At 45.1% G+C, this 18,809-nt stretch overlaps 1 protein-coding gene across 1 annotated transcript in view; it reads right to left on the bottom strand.

The window, feature by feature from the left end:
* Positions 1-958: 958 nt before the first annotated feature.
* The window catches only part of LOC147662708 (isopentenyl-diphosphate Delta-isomerase 1-like), a 101,629-nt gene continuing 83,778 nt past the window's right edge, over positions 959-18,809 (bottom strand). Inside the window, exon 4 of the mRNA XM_086950957.1 lies at positions 959-2,595. Coding sequence (XP_086807083.1) covers positions 2,278-2,595 — 318 coding nt within the window. The 3' untranslated portion in view covers positions 959-2,277. The remainder of the gene's footprint in view (positions 2,596-18,809) is intronic.

Raw genomic sequence — 18,809 nt, 5'->3', positions numbered from 1 at the left:
GCTTTTAAAGGTCCATCTAGTGCTAAAGCCTGCTCTCACTCAGACTAGTGTAACACTTACCGGGGCACGATCTGAGATTTGCACTGGTAAAATATTTCTCTTTTAGTTTCTCTGCCCATAATCAGTATACTAATTAATAATCTAATCTGGAGAAGTGGGAGTATTTTTAACTATGGAAGGTGTACCCTCGTTTTTGCCCTTTTAACTGCCTCCATGTATCCACCAGACCCATTTCGTAAATCATATGCTTCAGGGCCTACCTTGTCCTAGATGCTGGAGCCTGTCCGGTAGTCCTGTAGGTGAATCTATCTGATAATGGATCTAATAGGGTGTTAAAATCCCCTCCAATAACAATGGGAGTTGGGCCTCCCCTTTCAACAGCAGATGTAGGTCAATTATGTACTGGGGGTCATCTACACTGGGCCCATAATAGGTCACACATGTAAATACTATTCCAGCACATCTTAGAGTCGCTATGACCCACCTTCCAGAACTGTCGGTTTTAGAAGCAATTAAATCAATTCCGGAGCCCCTCCTAATCGGTATCGCCACCCACTTACAATACTCGATTTGATCTGAAACTACATAGCTCTATATCCACTTTATCTTTGCATACACTTCCCTACTTTCGCTTGCAGTTAAATGGTTTCTTCTAACATAATGACTTGTGCTTTTGACTCCTCCAAATATTTCAGTACTAACCTCCGCCTAGCCTTGAATCAAAGACCATTTATGTTCCAGGTTAGCACCTGGAGAGTGCTCTCGCACCCGCTCATCTCTGCGTGAATTTTGTGATATGGACTAGTTTAAAGTTAAAAAAGCAGTCATGAGGATCTATTTTTTTTATTTTTCCCCCCGCTATATATTGGTGAACAGTGGATCCTGGGAAATTAGGTTAAAAGTGTTTTTTGTCAATATTACTGTGATGCTGCTGTACAATAAAGCAAAAAGAGAAACATGCAATCCTCGCCTCCACGTCTTTAATAGAATTGAAACTTTCCTTCATGCAAATTCTAAAATTTTTCATTGTTAAACCAAATACAAAGAAGGTTTTATATGCTTCTTGTATAATCATAATGGCTAGGTTATTGGTCTCTAGCACTCAAAAAAGTACACCAAATTTAAGTCACGCTGTATTAGAAAAAATAAGATCACCGTTTGTCACACAAACATCTTTCAAAACAAGAAAAGGCCTACAATTGTAACTTTTCTGACTTGTAGACGAATCCAAAAGTCCAAGCAAACACAAGTGTTCAATTGTTTTTGATGTTTGAGAGTAAGCACGCTTTCCCCCACATACAATAGAAAGATTCAAAGAAAGTAAATGTGTTATGCTGTAGAAACATCATTCATAAGTAGTAGTTCCAGAACCACAACTTGCGCAAAAGAGCCATAACACTATCACAGAGTTGGCTTCAATCTTGCCTTCAATTTCAGGCTGGGAATTGTTTAACTTATTTGTTCATTAACACAGCTATTAATCACAGGACTTAAAGTGCCATACAGCATGATTTGCAGCTAGTTTCCTATTAGAACAGAGTAGCTCTTGTAGGAAGCAGGGATGGAGGAGTAAAAAAGCAGTCTTGAAATACAATGGGCAATTAAAATGTTTCCCCATGAAATTTGATAGGGTGCACCTTCACTACCCTTACCTTGGGAGGGTATGTGATAAGTTGTATACCTAAAACAGTTTTGAAAAAACAGATACAGTTGTGTAAATAATGCTGTGACTGTAAACTGGTAGATCCACACAAAATCATATTACTAGCAAGTAGGTTGTAACATATATCTATCAATTACCCTGAATGAGAAGGTGGAATTGAGTGATTTACTTTGTTTAATAGTTTAGACACCAATCAGTAGGATCTAAATCTAACAAATGCAGTGCAATTAATACCCAAAAATACAATCCTGTGTTCTGACATGGTAAGGGCTACAACCAATTAAATATTAGCCACTGACACTTATCCAAATACAATTTGCAGGAGATGGCGCAGGGGTCAGTTGAAATTAGAACTTCTACTATAAACACTTCAGCCCTCTATTGCTTCCCAGTATAAAGTTCATAGCCATGACTTTAGAATGTATATTTCAATCAATATCTTAAAACATACTTTTCCTTTCTGACACACGTTAGATGTCAATAACCAATTCAAACGGGTTGCCACTTCAGTAAATCCATTCAGCCACTGCAGATACTGGGAGAGTTGCAAATAGACAGCCACCAGGCCGGCCTTCCAACTAACTCAGACATCTCTGTGGCAAGATAAGCACTTGTTACAGCCGGTGTATTTTATCATGGTCCTCAAAAGGATTCAAATTGTGCAAATTGTCCCACCACTGGTAAAGAAAATTTTCAGCAATTAACTTGAACCATGGAGTGATCTGGACTTCATCATGTTTTGCTTTTTCAAATAGTTCCTGGAGCTCTTCCTTTGTCACATAGCAGTGGCTCTTTATTTCGTTAGGATCAGGATCTAGTGTTACATTTTTTTGAACAAACAGTATATAATCTATTTCATGTTCACCCCAAATTCCATCTGACTGCGCCTTGTAGTGAATTCGGGTAAGGTAGTGAAGTTCCTCAGGTGTCACCTGGAATAAAAACATTTAACATTAATAAAGCTGGCCATTTCTGCAGGTGTCACCTGGAATAACAACATTTACCATTAAGAAAGCTGGCCAAATGCATTTGATCACATGAGCATGAACTGGGCATGAATTCAGGTCATTAGAGATTATTTTTTTATTGCAGACAACTTAGGCTCATTCAAGTTTCCTGTACACAAAAACTAAGGCCAGTTACTAATTACCAGTATAAATAGTGCGAGTCAATCTAGATTTTCTAATGCTTACCATCAAGGATATGTTGACTACACAGATACTGTCAATCCTTGCAATTATGTGAGAAAGTGTAAATTCCAAATACATTCACAGAACTCTTCAACCCCCTTCATGTCATGTGAGTAATTGAACAAATCCTGATTTTACTCTTTGAATTCAGGTAGTTGCAGTTTTGATTGTCTTCTTATCTGCAAGAGGGAATGCTTGATACGGGACATTGTTAATGAGAGACCAAGCAGGGGTGTAGGCAATACTCATGCCTCTAGTAACTTTAACTCAGCTAACTCAAAAAATGCAGGTGTATTCTAGGCTAACAATTTACTGATTGAGATGTTTTGCAGAGTCCAGTGAAACCCCAAAGTTAGGCAGAGGTAAAAGTTGATAGAACCTCTATTTATGGTAGTGTAGTCAAACAGTAAGGCAGTATCAGAGGACAGCGTAAAGCATTTGTTTTACACAGTCAGCAAATGGCCGGATGCAGAGTGTTGAGGCCCAATGTTATACAATGGGTTATAGGGGGCCCCCCAGTTGGTGGGCACTGGCAAGCAGGCTACTGGATTGTGGGAAAACAAATTAGCATCAAAGCTGCACCTTCAGCACCACTAGGGCGGACGGGTGTAAGGTGCTGTTTTGAGGTCGGATGCCCTGTTTCCAATGGAGATCCTCCAGTTTGCAAAAGGACTGCAGGCAGGGAGACGAAGGTTGTCCTTTGATCTTCGACCCTTGGTTTGTGGTGAGCCGGATAAGAAGGAAGACAGGGAGGGAGTGGATACTGGATAGCATGATGATCGCAGGTGAGAGATGTCATGTCATAGCCTTTACCCTAAAGAGACTGAAAAGATAGCCAGCCACCCAGGACAAGCAGGCAGCCTCCCCGAACGTACAACTAGCCCCCACCACACTATGAAGCACAAACGAGGAGAAAGTCGCCCTGTCCACGCAGCAGCGTCTTAAATGGTTCACGGTTTGTGATTGCTTATAGTCACTAAGTGGACCCGCTAACCCCATATGGTCTCCATATAGAACAAAAATGCAGATGGAGTTAAGCGTTTAACAGGGTGATCCCAGTGAGGTGAATGCGGGATGAATAATTTAGCGGGTGACGTGACACCACTAGAGAGAAATGCATAAACAGGGGATTACACAAAATGCAGACCCCTGCGGTGAAGGGGGAGCTTTCAGGGGTCCCAACCTTAAGAGGGCCCCAATGCAGACCAAGAACAATGAAAATCTTTAAGAAATAGAAGGCTCAAGGACCTCTAATCAGTCTCACATTCTAAAGGAAGCCCCATTATTTTGTCACGTCATTGCATTCGCCAAATGCTGGCGAGTTGGCATGAACGAAATGCCATAAACATACCTGTGATGATATCGTCCCAGCTTGAGATCTTGGCCAGACTGAGCCCTCAGTAATCCCGGTTTCCAGCCGGAGCCACACTCTGCTCCTCGCACACCAGGCACATAGTGTAAGCTTTTTAGATCCGCCCTCGCCGAGCTATGAACACCTGTCAGAGCGAGGAGAGGGGCGCCAGGGTTAGCTGCAATTCCTGGTCTAGGGACACCTGGGAAGGGGAGAGTCCTGGTTGTGAGGGCACCTGAGCTGTCTGGGGAAACCGGGGTTGAGAATAGAGAGCGCCTTGACTTGCAGGAGGGGGAACGGATGCAAACTAACGTTTTCTGCCCGAGAAATCAAAAGCAGGCTGTAAATGACCGGACTGCGGTACAACGAGCAAACTGCAACTTCCGCCGTGGGAGATATTAAAGACCGAGTAAGATGTTATGCATTTTGGTATCAGCCTACAATCACCTGCTGCATCACAAGCAGATTCCAACATTTCCAGTCTGGGGTAGATACTACAAATAAAGGCGTTCTCTGTAACAACAGTATTTACGATATTTAGAATACAAGTGCGCTACCGTTCTGCCTGGCTATAAGCAAATCATAGCGAAACATTGAATTAGGAGACTTCGGCACAGAGACACTGCAATGTGTGAACGAGCCTTGAGGATGTATACTGCTACGAATACCTGTTTGCTGTTAAACAGCGGTTCACATCAAACAGCTGTAAATAATAGGTGAACTTAGCTAATTTAGGCATACAACATTTCTCGACTTCGATTAGATGTGAAGCCATGGTAAGACCCTGCTGGGACCTGCGAAGGTCCCCACTACAAGATATAACAAGAGTACACTGACAGTGCGTATGCGCAGCTCCCGAGAACGGGGCGTGGCCACGGCCGACGTCACAGATCAGGCAAACGTCATAATGCCACGCTCTCCGACTCGTTCCGAAGCGCATGCGTCGAGTACGTTAGCAGACACATCAACGTCATCATCACTGGGAGGCTGCAGAAGTATGGAGTGGCGGTAAGTGGGCCTTAATTGTAGGGGGGAGTGGCGGGGGGTCTCGGTGCGCTTGTGTGTGTATGTGTGCAGCGGCGGGGGGTGTCTCTGTATGTGTGCATGTATGTGCGCTCGTGTGTGTATCTCTGTGTGTGCTTATAAATCCTCATCCTAATCCTCCTCCTCCTGTGCGCATGCGTAAGCAGGGGGAGGTGTGCATGTGTATGTTTGCGCTTCCCAGGAGATGGCCACAGCGAGCGCGTTCTCGTGCGCGCGGCCCGCTCCGATCGCCTTTTGGAAGATGCGCGCGGCCAGCTCCACTCTCCTGGAAAGCTGAGTCGCTGACAAAAGGTCTCTGGCGAGACCACGCTTTCGCGCGGTTGCCACGAGACCTGAAAAACACCACAAAAAACAGCACTTATCCATTGAGGCATGCAAAATTATTGTAACATTATTGCAACAAATGTCACAGCCTGCATGCCTGCCAGCCTGCATGCTAATGATTGATTCCCCGCCTCGACGCTCCTTTTACAGTCTTTGTAATTAGGCACTCAGTGTCACGACTGATTGGCTATGCCAATGCTTGGTTTAAGTATTGGTAACATTAGGACTCACAGACTGCTAAAGCGGTCTGTAGTGAGACAAAAAATCCACTCTCTCACAATTTTTCCGTAAGACATTCTGCGTGGTGATAGAAATCTGTTACTGATGTGCAGTTTCTCTGCAGTCTTAAGAACTCCCCGAAGGGAATATTATCTTTCTGAGAGCGGGGATGGTTGCTGGTATACTGTAATAGGCTGTTCTTATCGGTGGGCTTGGTGTAAAGCTCCACTTGTAATTCCCTATCCACCTCCTTGATTTTTTTGTCTAAAAATTCCACGCAGGAATCGCTAAAATGAGCTGTGAACTTTAAATTGGGTTTCCCCAAGTTTATCCACTCCAAAAACTTCAGTTAAGCCTGTACTGGCACAGTTCCATATAAAGATAATATCGTCTATGAAACTGTGCCAGTAGGTCACATTTTCATAATAAGGGACGATCTCGTTAAATATGCGCCTTCGCTCAAATTCACCCACATAAAGGCAGGTCAGACTGGGGGCACAAGTGGCCCCCATGCTGGTCCCCTTAGTCTGTAGGTACAATTCATCCTTAAAGAGGAACATATTGTTTTTTAATACCATTTTTACACAGGATAGGATTCTGACGCAATCAACGGAGGAGGACTATGAACTGGCCTAGCTGAATATTAAAATACATTTTTAGGGATCAGAGCTCTTCAGAATAATTTCAATGGAGGAAGCATTCATCTGAGCAACTTTGGCTTTATAAAATCAATCAGCTGGATACAAGGACAACTTTATATGGAAGATCGGGTTCTCCAAAAAGAAGAATATCTGCCAATAATATACTGGTGTCCCACAGCCAGACTCCTCTTGAGTATATGGGATTCAGTGAGGATTGTTAAAGTTTACATACACTCCTTTGCATGAAAAAGGGAATTACATGTACATGAAGCAAAAAGAGATTACCAAGATTAGGAGAAGGGTAAACATCCCTATTTTATGAATGTTCATACCATATCAAGAAATCCATCGAGCAGTATAAAAAGATCTTTCAGTTGGAGAGAAGGAATTGGGTACAATCATGATGAGGCATTTAAAAATATATTCAGAGAGTCAGCTAGTGGTAACCATTTAACTAAACAGATCTATCAAAATGTTCAAAGAAAAGAAAACTTTGCCTTCCAGGGGCTTAATTATTTCTTCTAAAAATTATTAAAACCTTTTAATGATACAAATAACGGCCTTACATGAGGGTAATGCAACAGGGAGCTACAGACAATTGTGAGAAAGCATGGAAGGATTGTATTTGTATAGATTAAAAGGGGTGACTGGGCCCATTTGAAGCGCCACTAGATGCAAGTGATTCAAAGACACGAGCAGCCATAAGAATGGAATCGCAGAACTTTTCCAAGTCATAAGATGACTTTCTAGGCAGTTTTCGAATGGGTCGATGATGCAATGCATCAATCCTTTAAAAGGCAGGGGACATTGATCATAAATTGTCCGTAGGCAAATGATTTATTCTCTAAGGAGAAGTAGCACACATGTATTTAAGCAGCATACCGGAGTGTGGAAAAACAAACAGACAACTATACAGCTAAGCAGTTCACCTATGTCGCAGAGACTGAGGTCACTTGTACTCTTAGTTTCTGCAAGACAAAAGTTTGCTGAAACATGAAGGGCTACTCTAGGAATGAGACAAGACGGAGTTAAACTTCTTAGCAGGTTACGACTAATCAGGCAACATATTAATGGCAATTTAGTAGACTGCTCCGATTAGTCTGCAAAATGAATGCTCCCTATAGTAACAGTTTTAAGTTGGTAGACATACACACACTGCATAGCATTGTGCAATAGGTGGGATCATCATGCATGCTGATCAGTCCAGTAAATGTTTTTAAGACAGGCTACAGGATGTGCATGAAACCCCAAGGTAAAATGTTGAAACATTATTATTTACTTGGCCTTTTCTACTAATCAAAATACTCAAACAAGCATTTACAATGCAAAGGTCTCACCTTTGCAAAAGTTAGAGCTATTGGCATTGTAAATGACAAACATTTTATGTATGTGTTGGTTTTGAAAACAAATAAATGGCATTGTCATTTACAACGCCAATAGCTTAATCTCTTGCAAATGCGAGACCTATTGCATTTGCACACACACAGAGCCACAGCCTCAGAGCCACACACACACAGAGACACACACACACACACACAGAGACACACACAGACACACACACACACAGAGCCACACACACACAGCCACACACAAACAGAGCCACACACACACACACACACAGAGCCACACACACACACAGAGCCACACACACACACAGAGCCACACACACAGAGCCACACACACAGAGCCACACACACAGAGCCACACACACACTCTTACCCAAAATAGTATACGAATGGGTTACAATAGGCATTTAGCAACACTACTAGTGCCTCAAATGTTTAATCCCCGTAGTCCAGACCCCTTGAGTTTATGAAGGAAACAAGCGTCAACAGCCCCTTTCAATCTCACCTCAATTAGGAACAAAAGTTGAGAGCACAACACGAGTCGGAGACCACCCTGCTTCCGTCACTGAGATCACCTTACTTTGCAAGAGAACATCAAGCCCACACCGCCGGTAGCAACTCACACTCACTGAATCACAGTGGAGGCCATGCAACACGTGCTAATCAAAGCTTTAACACTCCTTCACTTTGTAACGGCACAGTGTGCGATTTGTGCATACAATTGCTGCCTCATAAGAGAACTCTCGTGCTGGAATAAAAGTCATTGGGAAGAACAAAACAAGTTTAAATACTACCCTGGATATTTTATAACATTGTTTTTAAGAGGGCAAACATTGACATAACAGGTGCATAAGAACCCTTCATTTAAGAAGCATCTCAGGAAGCATACGCCAGGACCCTGGCAGGCAGCAATAAGAAGCATCTCAGGGAGCATTCGCCAGGACTCTGGCAGGCAGCAACCGGGAGCGCCTGTGAAAACAGTCAAGCCACAGATTATTTTAACCTTCCACTGCTCACCGACGCCCTTTTTTTGCCGTTGTAGCTCCTCGCATCTCCATTTCATGTGCCGCTCCCATTCAAGCTGCACGCCGTAGTGGGCTCGATAGAACTCTTCAACCTTTATACTCCCCTGTGGTATTCCCGGGCCCCCTTCACGCAGACAACTTGGTTCCAAGGCGCCGGGAACCACAACAACCTCCGGCTAACCTCCACCATTATTCTTGAGGGGCCGGCATGCAGCACCGGCCACGCCCACCAATCACAGAGCCAGTAACAAACTGGAAAAACACTGTCTCCAGCTGCAGCCACTCATGATGAGGTAAGAAAGAAATCTTGCGCCGCTTGAGCCAACCATAATGGAAAACTCTGGACAGTATTCTGAAAGGTCACGCTAAGTGAAAGAATCGTCAGCAGCACAGCTGGAACAAAGACTTTTTAAACAACGCTTCCTCCATAGAAAAGAACTGGAAGATGACGTCACCCAGTGTGACAGAGTTCTTTCTCATTGTGCTCTTTTTCATGTTGCTATGCGATATAGTGCTAAGGTGTCCCGAGGGCATTACAGCAATTTATATATTAAACAATTTTCCTGGTACGGAGGAGGATTCCTATTTTGTCCAGAATGACCGAATACTGTGTCAGGTTTGGAGCATGTTTCCCCAGTGCCAAGCTCAGTAGTTCCAGCCATAGGGCACATCTCCGCATCGTTGTGGGGCTCTCCTCATCGTTAAGGGGAGACCGTATTTTAAACAAGCGCTCAAAATAAGCGCTTGCCATGACACTAAGCCCTGTCCTTTTCAGACTGGGTGCCCCAAATTCCTGCTGGGGTAAAAGTTTCTTTATCTTCTTTATGGGGGCCATCTGGACCCATAAAAGAAGATAAGAAACCTTTTACTTCAGCAGTAAGTCAAGGAACCCAATCTGAAAAGGACGGGGCTTAAAGTGAAGGACTGGGTTCTTTAAGACCCAGCGGTGCCAGGGCACAACACCTGAAACCTTCGTGGGTAACCTGCTCCGGCGTACGAATCACAGAGACACGGGACACTTCCTTCGGCGTCAAAGATTCAAGGTTTATTTACTGCAGGGAACACAGAAGTCACGACAAGTACACCACGTGTAACTTGGGGAGACTGCTTCAAATTGGTTCTGTGGATCGCTCCTTTTATACAGTTTTTACCCATAAGACAACATGGTACACAAAGGTTTACAACTCAGTTCCCACCATCATCCCCCAGAGGGGTCCCTTTGGTCACTTTGAAACAAAATGAGGTCCGGAACATTAGTGCGGAAACATTTGGCGGTTCCCAACTGTAAAAACCCATCTTCCCACCATTAGCAAATTCCAATCAGCAGTAAAACAGATCGAAATAGGAACAAAGACAGGTGCAGAGGAAGACGGAGACAGTGGGGAGATCGGAAAGGGTGTAAAACGGGGAGGTATCGGGAAACACGAGATACAGGCATCAAAGGGACGTGCCTAATGAGATGCACGGCTGAGACAATAAGTCCGTGCGGCAAGATGAGCCTTGAGCGGCGCCATCTGCCTTACAGTAACATCCCCCTCGTCATAAAGACACTTACAAAGGACATGTGTCTTCCGCAAATATCTCGGGGGTCCCAGGGTCGCGAAGCGGACAGCGTCCGTTCGCTGGCTACTTGAGGGCAAGAGACAAAATGGATGCCGTATCTAAGATGGAACCCGTGGGTACAGATGAAAAACCCACATAACAAACGAACGGTTTAAGCTAGCACAGCGAAACTGCGCACACTTACTAAACTCGTCATTTGCGGTTCATAGATACCAGACTCGACCATATTCGTGCGAGTCGAAAGCACCACTTACAATTGTCACGGAACCTCAGACGCTCCTTTTGCCCTCATGTAGGCAAGCACTAGTCGGAATCATATTCGATATTCATCAAACCATCGAGATGTTGCTGTAGCATAGCTCTGTCCAATCGAGTCCCCTTGGTAACAGGTGGTTGTCTTATACACGTTGTAGCACAGAGGCCACATAAGGCAGGACCACACGGCACACAAAGGCAACACGTGAACAGGAACACTACAACGACTCCGATGATCATCAGAATTTTCCAACCCCAAGTCGACATCAGGCCCCAAAACCATCCAAGTAGCGTCCAATCCCCTACATCCACGTGTATGGATTCGGAGATCTTATGCAACCTCGAGATGGCTTGATAGACAGTAGGAGCATTATCTGGAATAAAAATGCAGCAGCTCGAATGGATCACCTTACATACCCCACCTCGATCTGCTAAGATGACATCTAAAACCATACGGTTTTGTAACGTCATAAGTCTCTCCGCCTGAAGTTCTGTGGTGATATTACCAAGGGCACTGGCAGTAATATTAGCTGTTGATTCTACCACTCGAGTCAACTGTCTCAGGTTCCTACTATTAACCATAGGTCCCCAAAACGGGAGGAAACCCTTGAAAAAGTCTCCTGCCTCTTGACCGGCAGTATCCTCTTCGCTAATTACGCCTCTCACAACTCTAGTCTTATGATAATCGGCATCTACGGTAAACGTCGGAGGCAACAGATTTCCAATGAAGCATGAGCCCATGAAGTCAGCGGGCAACCATGCATATGCACGATCATAGCAGATAAAGTATGTACCCTTGGCAGCCAGGAACACAGGGGACGAGAACATTGGCAGAATGTAATTTTCAGTGCAAGCACTTGCTCCAAGTCGGGCTTGCGATCGTCGGCCACGACCCATGAGACAAAAATTACCAGTGTGGGGTACGACCCATATCGGAGGCGAGCTTTTAAGCTGCTTTTCGCTAGTGAACGCACTATATTCACCTCTACTTAGAACCCTATAGGCTTGTATCTCTTCTTCAGGAATAAGCGAGGGATCATAGATATCACTATCTAAATCCTCTATTGCTATCGACAAAGGTTTTTGATACGAGGTAGGACCAGAGTAGGGGGAACGTGGTTCTCGAATGGGGTGGAAACCCAGTGCGCTTCGAAACATTGTTTGAAATGCTCGAGCTGACCCTTGGGAACTATACGGTAACACCAGATATGGAATTCCCTTATCCGTAGTATGTGGCATCAACCCACACACCCAACAATTAGTAGTGTTAACCACTAACTGATGCTGATGAAGGAGCTGAATAAAGGAATTGTTGCGGAATTCTACACGTCTAGCCTGCTCGTGTTCCGGTAACATATGAAAGGAATGAGGAGAAACAGTAGAGGTAAGATTAGGGTAAGGAGTAGGAGTAGGTGTAGCAGGTAAGAAGTAAGACATCGTGTAATACACCCCACCCGCCAATAATGCAGAAGCAGTCAAAAACAATACAAACAGTTGGAATATAAAACATTTGGTACGACTGAGTTGCTGCAGCTTGAATCGATGAACCTGAGCTCCCTCCAAATCATTCAGCTTCGAGAATGCCATTCCCTACGACCGTCCGCAACGTTTGACGCACTTCGTTCTGTGTAGCAATAGTCAATCCCTAGGAGTTCCCAGGAACCGACGGCCTTTAACCTAGCGTCAAGACCTACTATCCAGAAGGAAGTACGCGCGCGGCCCTACGGCCTTTAATGCACAATATGTATATATGCAAAAACAAAGTCTCTCAACTGTGGAAGCAAAAAGTACAAGGAATGAAGCTCAATATATATATATACAAGAATATTTACAGTAATACGAAGGTTCAAAACTGATCACGGAAAATGGGATTATGCAGTTGTCAATACAACAAAACCGAATCTTTTATTTGTCCTTAGTGCGAGATCGCAAAAAGTATCGGATTTTCCCAGAACGTGTCTGCTCGTCAAACAAAGGATCCGTTGAGGAGACAGCGTCCTGCTGATCAGTTGAGTGTTCTGGTCTTGAGTTTTTCAATGACAATTGTTCAACAGTGTCTTTCTGCTGCACTGAGGATTCTCCAACAGGCTGTGCGTCGCTAAAAGGTACAAACGCCGGCAATGTTTCTGTTTCCGTTGACGCAATGCCTCTCCTTACCCACGGGTCTGCCGGCAAAGGAATAGGGACTCGTTTGGTGTGGGTGGCATGCACCCAATTCTTACGTCCCTCGAGACGAACGGCAGTCCTCGTGGCCAGGAGCACTTGATAGGGTCCGGTGAACCTCGGGTCTAGGTTGTTTTTGCGTGAAAAATTTCTCGTCACCACCCAGTCTCCAGGCTGGAGCTGGTGGCCTGGACCCTCCGTCTGCGTCGGCAATGCTTCGTAAACCTGTTGGTGAATTAACCTCAGTTTAGCAGTCAAGTCATGTAGATAATCGATCAACATTGGGTACTCAAGATCAGAAAACATTCCTGGCCTAGGAACCCCCCACACATTCGCAGGACGGCCGAACACTATTTCATAGGGACTAAGCCCTACTCGGGAGTGTACAGTCGCCCTAGTTGACAGTAATGCTAAAGGTAAAGCGTCAGGCCACGAAAGACCAGTCGTAGCCTGAATCTTCGCTAGTTTTAGTTTAAGGGTGCCGTTGTACCCTTCAACCAAACCAGCTGACTGGGGATGATTGGCGCTATGGAATTTCTGATTAATTCCAAGGCCCTTACACACACTCTTCATCACACTACCCACAAACTCACTTCCGTTATCTGACCACACGACTCTAGGCATTCCATACCGAGGAAAATATTCCTTCAGTAGGATTTTCGCAGTAGACAAAGCAGTATTGTCTTTGAGAGGATAGGCCTCGATCCATCGAGAGAATGCGCAAACCACAACTAAAACGTATTTCAGGTTGTTGCATCTCTCCATATGGATGAAGTCCAATTGAATCACCTCAAAGGGATACGAAGGGGGAGCAAAACTGCCAGGAGGAGTTGGGGTTCCTTTGCCAGGATTGTACATCATGCACACCATACAATTCTTCACCAAACGTTCAGCACATTTCGTAATGCCATCATTCTTCCACACCGGAGACAACAATTTACAAATACCTTTCACGCTGATATGTGCTAACCCATGCGCCATTGTCACAACGGCCAGCACATACGCATCAGGCAACAACCATCTTTTCTGATCCGACAAATCGATCCAACAACCATTCGCATCCAACTTTCCCGTACTTTCTTTCCACTTCGCCTTTTCAGTCTCAGTGGCCTCATTCTGAATTTCTTTCACACTTTCGATAGTGTCCTCACACATGCTCGATTCTGTAGGCCACCTAACCGAACTCGTCACATACATTCGAGTGCTAAGGTTTCGGGCAGTCTCCTTAGCGATCTCGTCTGCAAACGCATTACCACGACCAACATCATCCGTCACCTTACGATGTGCACTACATTTAACAATCGCTACTTGCTTAGGCAACGTCAATGCATCCAAAAGATCATTCACAAGCTGGCCATGCTGAATCTTCGTACCATGCGACGTCAAGAAACCTCTCTCTCTCCACAATCGTCCAAAGCTGTGAGCAACTCCAAACGCATATTGGCTATCAGTAAACACATTCACACGTTTCCCTTTCGCTAACACACATGCTCTAGTAAGAGCAATCAATTCTGCAGCTTGGGCAGAATTCTGATTCAACCTTGCAGTCTCAACAACAGTATTCAACGTTACAACAGCATAAGCAGTAGTCACATCGCCATTCGGCAACTTAAAACATGACCCATCCACATACAATGTGCCATCCGGATCTTCCAATGGGGTGTTTTTAAGGTCCACTCGACCTTTTGTTTCCTCTTCAGTCCTCAAGTAGCAATCATGCTCTGCTACTTCATCTGACTCTGTGCTAATTGGTAACAAAGTTGCCGGGTTCAGAACATTACAACGTTTTATTTGAACGTGGCTTGCCAACAACGTCAACTCGTACCCAGACAACCTCGCACTCGTCAAGTGCTGAGTTTTCGTTCGATTCAAAAGGGTATCGACTGCATGCGGAACCATCACCGTAAGCATATTATCCATGACCAATCCTGCTGATTGTCGGATGGAGACCGCAGCTGCCGCAGTTGCTCTTAAACAACTCGGCAATGCTCTAGCTACTGGGTCCAAGGTCGAGGAAAAATATGCGCATGGACGCTGCTTACCACCAAAAGGTTGCGTCAAGACACTCAAAGCACAACCTTCTCTCTCGTGAACATATAATGTAAACGGCTTACTGTAGTCAGGAGTACCTAACACAGGAGCCGAACACAATGAATCACGCAGTTCAGAAAAACTTTTCTGACATTCTTCCGTCCATGGTAAAGGAGTTGAAACATCCTTGCACGTAAGAGCCACCAATGGTTTCGCTAGCAATGAAAAATTAGGAATCCATTGCCTGCAGTACGACGTGATACCTAGAAAGGCACGTACATCTCTTTGGGTTTTTGGCACAGCCATTCGTGCAATCGCTGCAATTCTCTCTGGGGTCAACCTCCTTCCCTCCTTTGACAATAAGTGACCTAGATAGGTTACTTCTTGACAACAATATTGGAGTTTAGTAGGTGACACCTTGTGATTCAACTCACAGAGATGTTGCAGCAACGACACCATAGCAATTTTGCAAATGTCCTGAGTATCGGCCGCTACCAATAAATCATCGACGTATTGGATTAAGGCCGCACCAACCGGCAACCGAAACGCATCCAGTTGACCCTTCAAGGCTTGACTGTAAATCGATGGACTTTCACAGTAGCCCTGAGGAGCGCGCTTGAACCGGAAGCTACGTCCACCGAGAGAGAAACCGAAAAGGTCCCTGCTCTCTTCGGCAATCGGGATGCTGAAAAACGCATTTTTCAAATCAATCACCGAAAACCACGATGCAGAAGCCGGAATCAGAGTCAGTAGCGCCGTGATGTCAGACACAACAGGGAATTGAGGAACCACAATTTTATTCACCTCCCGTAAATCGATAACAAAACGATAAACAGGTGGTTTTGAAGGATCAGTACGTTTAAGAATAGGCAGCACAGGGCTGTTGCACACGTTTCCCTGAGTCTCTTCAATAACATCTTTCTCAATCAGATCATAAATGATCGCCAACAGTGCTCGCTCACCATCAAGGGAGATACGATATTGGGGAATACGTGGCAAACGCACATTAGATTTCAACTGAACAACATAGGGCGAGATATCAAGTAGGCCCACGTCATTCGGACCCGTTGCCCACAAAGACGCAGGAAGAGAACTCAATTCCGGTGGGAGCTTGTCGAGAGACAAGTACATGGGAGAGACAACCCTTTCTCCTAACGTAAGCTTTACACCCGCAGGAGAACAATACAAAGTTGCGTACAAACGTTTAAGCAAATCCAGGCCCAAAAGATTTTCACCACAACCTGTGGTTAGAATCAATGGAGCTTCTAGCTCACGTGGCCCAATTTTAAGGGGCAAAGGGCGTGAAACTGGATTGCTAACGGGGGCGCCAGAGAATCCAACGGAAACATTTGTTAAGCCAGACAAAGGTGCGCCAGGGAGTTTCGAATGCTGAATAGAACTTTTCGCTGCACCAGTGTCCAACAGAAAGGGCTCAACGACGCCCGATGTAGCAACTGCGACGTAAGGCCCTCTCTGATCAACCGGAACTGATACCACTCCCTCTCCATGTCTTTGGCTGTCCTAGTAATTACTGTCGTCAGTCCCCTGATCGACGTAATAGTCGTCTACATTGTACTGCGCAGATCGCCCTTGCGATGATCCACGTTGATCAAAACAATTATTATTATTATTAGAGGAGTTATCAGAACGATCGTTCTGAGTACCACGACCTCTACCACGTGATGCCTGCTGCGAACCACCACGACCTCCTTTAGATGAGTTACCACTATTACGCTCATTCAAAACAGGGCAATTGAATTTAATATGTCCCTCCTGTCTACAATAAGCACATTGATTGTACCCTAACGATGATCTTTGGGAGGAGGAGTCATTACGCGGCTGCGATCGATTCGATTGCGGCTGCGATCTATTCTGTTGGGGTGCATTCTGATTCGAACGCGGAGGATATGCTTGTTGAAGCAACACTTTAGTTTTTAGCTCTTTCGTCTTTTTATCAACACGGTCGTTCTCTTCTTTCTCCCTATTCTCATAATATTGCGCCGTAGCCAATATCTGAGCCGAAGTAGAAACGGCCCATGCACTTTCCGAATTCTTTAACTTATTGCTCAAATCGGGCAATAAATTAGAAACAAATTTATCCACAAACAATCTCTGACCACCCTCAGTACCCATATCCTGTCCACTATGGTCAATGAATGCTTCCTCGAACCTCGTAAAGAAGTCGGAAACACTCTCATCTTTCTTTTGCTTGCAAGCTGACAATTTGTCCCAGTTTACTCTCATAGCTGGCATAAGCGTTTTCATTAATGTAATTATTCGCTGGGGAAGAGCAGCAATCAACTGTTCAGGCTTAGCACCACCAACTTGCAACCCATCTGCCGCTACGATGGCCGTCCAATCACCACCTAGCTCGGTCGCGTGATTTTCCTGACGAATCTTAGCCCATACCGGTTGCGGTACAACATTGCCAAACAACATATCGATATCGGCAAGATTCATTACCGTAGCATCTACGAGCTGCGATAATTCTTTGTAATACCCTGCAGGATTTTTGCGAGGGTCAGGCAAAGATTGCTTCACCTGTAACACTTCCGATCTTTTCCATGGGAGATGTATCCATACTCTCTGAAAATATGGCGGGATCGGAGGGGCAGCTGCGGGGTTACCTGGCATCCAAACCGGTGGAACTTCACGCATGGGATATTGGCCAGACTCATCTGGTTGTCCTTCAATATCCTCAACAAACAAGGCATGGGGTATCGGAGCGGGACGAAAAGATAGCAACCGCTCAATAGCACGTCGAACATTAGTATCTACTATCAGTCCATTTGCGAACTGAAGTTGAAGCTCAGACAGGGCGGTCAGCACCTCGTCAGGCGCATCGGCCACTATCTGATCATGAAGGAACTTACACATTTCATTAAACACATATCTCTGGGTTGGTATATTAAACTGACAGAACGTTTCAAGGACAACACGGGGTGGATTTCTAAGAGGGTTTACCATCCAACCCATCGCCATATTATATAGCGCAACACGTTCTCTGTTTCCAGGAAGCTGACTACGTCTCTGAGGACCATCAGAACCAGCGGACCCATGAACAGGCCCGAGCGAATGAAAGAAGCTAGCCGCAAGGGGAGAATTACGACTACGAGTAGAGGGAGAGGTATAGGACACAGGACTAACAAGTGAAGGAGTAGAAACAGTAGCAACAGCAGGAGTTAACAAAACAGGAGCAGTAGCAGCAGCAGGAGTATGTGGAAGTGGAGGAGCAGTAGGGACAGAAACAGGCAAAGGAGCAGGAACAGTCGGAAGAGCAGGTGCAGGTTGAGGAACAGGCTGAGGAACAGGCGGAAGAAGAATAGGCGGAAGAATAGGTACGGCAGGAACCACAGGAGCTGCAGCTGGGGTACCCTGTACGTACGGAGGTGGCGACTTCATAAGATAAGACATTAAAGGATCCTCAACTGGCTCTTCCTTCTTTTCCGACTCCGTAGGCAAAGCGGGATAACATTTATCTACGGTCATACGCTGTAGTCTGTCAAACACTTCCTTATCCTTAACCTCCTTATCATGCTGAAATTGCTCTGCTTTCTTTACTATGGTAGCAACATTATCTCGATGATTACGTTTATTCTGTCTGATTTCTTTCTGTCGGGCTTCTTTGCGCCACAACCGGAAGGCATCAAACATGGCCGGCCTTGACTTTCTTTCGAACAATTTAATCTCTAGATTATCTAAAATCGGGGCCTCGAAGCTACCATGAGGTGGCCAACGAAGGTCGCCGTCCTTTTTCGTATATTTAATCCAGTAATCGTTAAAGGTAATTGGGCCTAGCCCATGCTTACTGTACAGGTCATAAGTGGGAGTTCCAACCGGAGGTATCGGACACGAGTCCTCCAGTCGGGAATCCATACCACAAGGTCTGAAACAACTAAACAAAGTACTGCGACCAGGCATCTTGCACACTAGCCGAGTTTCACAAACTTCAAGGGTTACGGGATTTACCAAGTCCCAGCAAAGAACAAAACCC

The sequence above is a fragment of the Lissotriton vulgaris genome, unplaced genomic scaffold (assembly GCF_964263255.1).
Source record: "Lissotriton vulgaris unplaced genomic scaffold, aLisVul1.2 SCAFFOLD_3223, whole genome shotgun sequence".
NCBI classification, from domain to species: domain Eukaryota; kingdom Metazoa; phylum Chordata; class Amphibia; order Caudata; family Salamandridae; genus Lissotriton; species Lissotriton vulgaris.
Note: the sequence above shows the minus strand (reverse complement) of the source record. Positions and strands in the feature narration are given on the sequence as shown.